The sequence below is a fragment of the Lotus japonicus genome, chromosome 5 (genome assembly GCF_012489685.1).
Source record: "Lotus japonicus ecotype B-129 chromosome 5, LjGifu_v1.2".
Lineage (NCBI taxonomy): Eukaryota > Viridiplantae > Streptophyta > Magnoliopsida > Fabales > Fabaceae > Lotus > Lotus japonicus.
The window spans coordinates 63,227,057-63,232,331 of record NC_080045.1 but is presented as its reverse complement, the minus strand read 5'-3'; the positions used below and the strand labels follow the sequence as shown (position 1 = coordinate 63,232,331).

Genomic DNA, 5,275 nt, shown 5'->3' with positions numbered 1-5,275 from the left:
TTCCTTCATGGTAGTCTTGAGTGAGAACAATGACCCAATACAATGACTCCAGCAGCAATCTAATATTTCCAACCAAAGCATAACAATGGAGGACATCCTTCCGAACCAAATTAAGGGCCATTTGTGAATCCAACTCCACTTTCAATTTGTCCACTTGAATCTACTTTGGCATCTGAAGACCCACCATCAGTCCACAACTGAACTGTCATTAAGATGAAAATTGCGGATGAACTCACTCGCCCCTTTGCGCAAGAGATCTCCATAGCAGTAGCATGCACTATTTGTATCTCTCCTACTGAACCATCCACATTAGTTGGGAAAACAACGTGTGCACGCTTGTTCCACCTACACCTAGAGAGATAGTAATAAAGAAAGAAGTGAGAAATATGATGGGTGATATGACAGAAAATAGGAGAGATAGGATTAGGAAGAAAATTTGAGTGAAAATGACATTAAAGATAAAATGTGTGTATTATATAGAAGTTGTACATTTCCAGCTTATCGCTTTGTATACTTTACAGAAAGAATCAACACACCGACAGCAATACATGTTTTTATGCCCCCAAAATGCTCTTGCGCTCCTTATAGAACAAATTCCCCTCGAGCCTACCACTAGTAGACTAGCAACTAAAGAAATCGAAAGTCAACTATAGGGCATAAATAAACATGAACGGACAGCAGTTGTAACCTTTGCAGAGGGCTGCATTATCTGAAGTGATATGCTCAAATCCAGAGTTCTTGAATATGTCCAATTTGGTAACATAGGATTTCATCTCCAAGATACATAGAAAGGAGTTCATAAAAGCAATTGATGGACTCATAAACATTCTTGTACTCATTCATTTGAAGCCAAACCTAAGGTCAAAAGTCAACTCAGATAGGAAGTGATGGCAAATTTATGCTCCTGTCAGTGTTTATATTATTCTCAGGTGAATATACATGTACATTACTTGTTTCTTCTACCAGTAATCCTGACAGGAACAGAAACCATCCTTGAAATGATGAAAACGCGTGGCATCTCTTACTATAATTTCTCTTCCCATAAGCATAGAGATATATTTTATGGCGGAATGGCAGTCATTACAAACTCTAAGGTTCTTCATGATCCTCAGCGTAGTATATTTTGGAGTATTTATTAATGCAAATGCAATGGCGAGTTTTTCACTATGATGTTTAAGGATTTGTTCCTTCACTTCTTGCTCTAGGTCATGCAATACAGAATCAGTGTCCGGAGTGTAGCCCATTTTCTTTATCTCCTTCCATACTTTCGAAATCATACTGTAGATTGCATCTCTTTGCGGGTGAAGTGCATCTCCAGCCCCAAAAATATGGACTTTGTTCTGGATTTGAACCCAACTGACTCCTTGTTCTTTCTTCACTGCTCTGTCTTTCATTGACTTCCTAATCTTTGCAGCATCCTCCCACTTACCACAGGCTGAAAGTGTATTAGCAAGCGCCGAGTAAGCCCCACTATTGTTAGGATCAATAAGAAGCAAATTTTCAGCTGCCACTTTAGCCAAATCCACATTTTTATGACTCCTACAAGAAGACAAAAGTGAACCCCAAGCTATAACATCTGGTTCAATAGGCATACTTCTTATAAAATTATATGCTTCTTCAAGCAATCCAGCACGTCCAAATAGGTCAACCATGCATGCATAGTGGCTAGGGGTGGGTTGAATGTGATGAACAATTTTCATCAAATTAAAGTAATATTTACCCTGCTCTACCAGTCCCACATGTGTGCAGGCAGACAGCACACCTACATAAGTTATGTGATCAGGCTTTAAGTTAGATTTTAGCATCATTTCAAACAGTTCTATTGCCTCGTTTCCAAGACCATGTTGAGCAAGAGCAATAATCATAGAAGCCCAAGTCACTGTATCCCTGTTGGAGCATATCTGTGCAAATACTTTTCTTGCATCATTGATGCTTCCAGATCTTGAGTACATGGTAATTAAAGCATTACCCACGGAAACAGATGATACTTCTCCCAATCTTATTGCAGTTGCATGAAGCTGCTTACCATGCTCTAGAGAAGCCAAGGCACTTAATACCGCTGCCAGGGTGTGACTGTTCGGCTTTGGTCCTTCTCCAATCATTGTCCTAAAGAACGCCAAAGCATCACTGATTAAGCCATTCTGTGTGTAACCTACAATCATTGCAGTCCATACAACTACATCACGACGTTTTAATGAGTCAAATATCTCTCTTGCCAGGATTACATCCCCAATTTTGACATAACCATCCAACAGTGATGTGAGTGCTATAAAATTAATACTCGAAGTACCGGTTAGTTTTACTATCCTTAGAGCTATCTCAACAGCACCTGATTTTGCATACATTGAGATCAGCGCATTTTGTACTGCCTCAGAGATGTCAATATTGGCTCTTATAATATATGCATGGATTTGTTTCCCAAGTTTCAAGTTTTCAAGATGGGCACAAGCTGACAGAACACTCCCCAGTGTAAAATTATCTGGCTTTAAGGATGAACTCCTAAGCATACTAGAAAATGTTTCCAAGGCCTCGATGTCACATCCCTGACGGCTGTAACCTGTGATAATGGAATTCCAAGAGACAGTATCTCGATCAGTCATTTGGTCAAAGAGGGCAGCTGCAAGGTCAAGTCGACCAAACTGCATATGCATTGAAATCATACTATTCCAAGTTGATTTATCTTTGATCCTCATCCGGTCGAAAACAACATTCGCCATTACCGAATCACCTGACTTAGCATACATGTTAAGCAGCGAATTCGCAACTGGAACAACACCGGCTTGCCCCAGTTTCACAATGAAGGAATGCAGCTTCCTACCAATACCCAATGCTTCAGTTGCAGCACAGGAGGCAAGAACATTAGTAAAAGTGAACTGGGTCGGCGAAACTCCAGAGGAAATCATGTTGAGAAACATCCGAATGGCAACGTTAAAGAGGCCCACGCGGTTATACCCGACAATCATCGTGGTCCACGACACAGAATCCGGTTGAGGAATTTCGTCAAACACGCGGCGTGCAGTATCCATGTGGCCCCCTTTGGCATAAGCGGAGAGAATGGTGTTCCAAGAATGGGTGGTCTTTAGTGGCATTTCATCGAACACTCGGTGAGCATCGGAGAAGGAGCCGGTTTGTGCATAGAAGTTGAGGAGGTTGTTCATCAAGAAGACACTGCCAATGCAGAGGCCGTGTTTGATGATTTGAGCGTGAATGGGTCTTCCGACGAATGGGTCTCTGGATTTGATGGCAGATTGGAGAAGATTGACGTATAGTTCCGAATGGGAGGGAGGTTTTGGGAACTCCATCAACACGAACAGGGTGTGTTGAATTGGCGCCTGAAGCTTGCACCAACATCAAGTGTTCGTTACTGGCAGTTTGAGAAGACTTTGTATGTTCTCACACTCTCATAGAGTCATAGTCATATATCTAGGGGTGTACAAGACCCCACCCTACCCGTCAACCCGTCCCGGCCCAAGCCTTTAGGGTCGGGTTGAACCCGGCCCGATCATTAAAAGAGACCGGGTTCGGGTTGATCTTCGAGTTACCCGACTTCGGGTAGGGTTGGGTTCGGGTTGACACTCGGGTCACCCGGCCCGTCCCATATATATTTTATAACATTATTTGTTATAATGATTAAAATGTGATACATGGTGCTCAAATTTATCTTACCATGTAGATGAGATTAAAATGTTTAACATCTACCTTATGAATTAAATAAACGTTGGTCAAACTATGGACACTTTCATGCTCTAACAAGAGAAAATCATGTGTGTGTATTATGCATATGTGAGACAAGTGAAGAAATGATCAAACAAAATGTAAACATCTCAAGTGCAATAGATTATGAAAGAATTGGATCCTTTCAAGTTATGTCTTCTAAAAAATAGTTCCAACTTATAACTCTTTTAGTATGTTATTATCTTTAAATTTTACAATTAGTATCAAATAGTCTTAAACTTATTGTCCCTCGGGCCAACCCGGTCCCGTCCTACATAGACTCGTCCTAAATTGGACCCGCATAATGTCGGGTTGCTTCGGGTCTAGGGACGGGTTAGGATCTATGAATTGGCCCGATTAACATTTAGGGTCGGGTTAGGGCTAACCAAAACCCGTCCCAACCCGTCCCTTGTACACCCCTTCATATCCGATTTCAACTTCTTTTCTCATTTAGTTAATATTAAAATGATTGAATTAATCCAACTGGCAAGGGTGAATTATGCCCGTTAAAATTATGACTTATAAGTTAGTTAAAAATATTTAATTCACCACTGCCACTATCACAAATGTCGGCCCTACTATCTACACTACTACATCCACCCGCTGTATCTATTATTGTCACCACCATAGTTGTTGTCATTACTATTGTCACTACCATCATCGCAACCACTACCCTCCACAATTGCTACCGCTAACACTATCCTTCACAACGGCTACCGCCATTATTTTGGTGTATTTAATTGCTCTCGTAATTTCGAGTTAGGTAGAATTACTATACATAGTAAAGTTGTTGCTACTAAATATTTAGGATAATAGCATTCATTGATACTCGAATTCAAAACCTTTGTTTAAACTATAATAACTTCGTGTTAGTTGATCTACGTTTATAAAATAGATTTTAAAGTTAAATATATTCATGATATTTTTTCAATAGATTTTAAATGATATTATCTTTTGAAAATTGTTTTGAATCTTGATCACATAGTAATTTTCAATAATTGTTTTGGTTTAGTTTCTATAAAAAAATTAAAAAACTATTTATTTTCATTGACAAACCGTTGATGCATAATAACAACCAATACTATCAGGAACCCACACTTAAGGTTTTGAAATCTGTCATCCAAGGTCCGAGAGACAACCCTTAAGACATGCTCATAGTGCGTTGGGTGGTCTTCATAGGAAGCCAAACCGCTTGCATGATGGTATACATAGAGATTACTGCAATCACCAACTTAGCAAGGCACATGCACCCTGTTGTACTAAGCAAGCAGGATTTTGACAACAAAGCGCGCTTGTTGATATGGACAAGTAAGTAAATAAATTTTTCATGAGTCACTCTTGGACTCTTGAGAGACAAACTCAAGTACCGACCAAGGCCCCTCACAATTGTAATGGGGCACACTAAGAGTCGCTGAGTCAAAGACACTCTCTTAAAGAGCCTTAGACTTTTCAACATTGACAATAAGCCTCAAATTGTTCCCAATATCATCAAGGATATAGGACACCACCCTCACTCAAAAACAACTGTCTTTACGCAAAAGCACATCATCAACAAATAGGA

The 5,275-nt window shown here is 40.0% G+C and overlaps 1 protein-coding gene across 1 annotated transcript; it reads right to left on the bottom strand.

Annotated features, from left to right (window-relative positions):
• Positions 1-423: 423 nt before the first annotated feature.
• Positions 424-3,376, bottom strand: LOC130717208 (pentatricopeptide repeat-containing protein At2g22070). Its single transcript, XM_057567349.1, has one exon. The coding sequence runs from the start codon at positions 3,300-3,302 to the stop codon at positions 960-962; it is 2,343 nt and encodes a 780-aa protein (XP_057423332.1). The 5' UTR covers positions 3,303-3,376; the 3' UTR covers positions 424-959.
• Positions 3,377-5,275: the final 1,899 nt, after the last annotated feature.

Bases quoted from the DNA above. Each gene is read 5' to 3' on its own strand.
- LOC130717208 (XM_057567349.1), bottom strand. From the start codon at position 3,302: ATGGAGTTCCCAAAACCTCCCTCCCATTCGGAACTATACGTCAATCTT.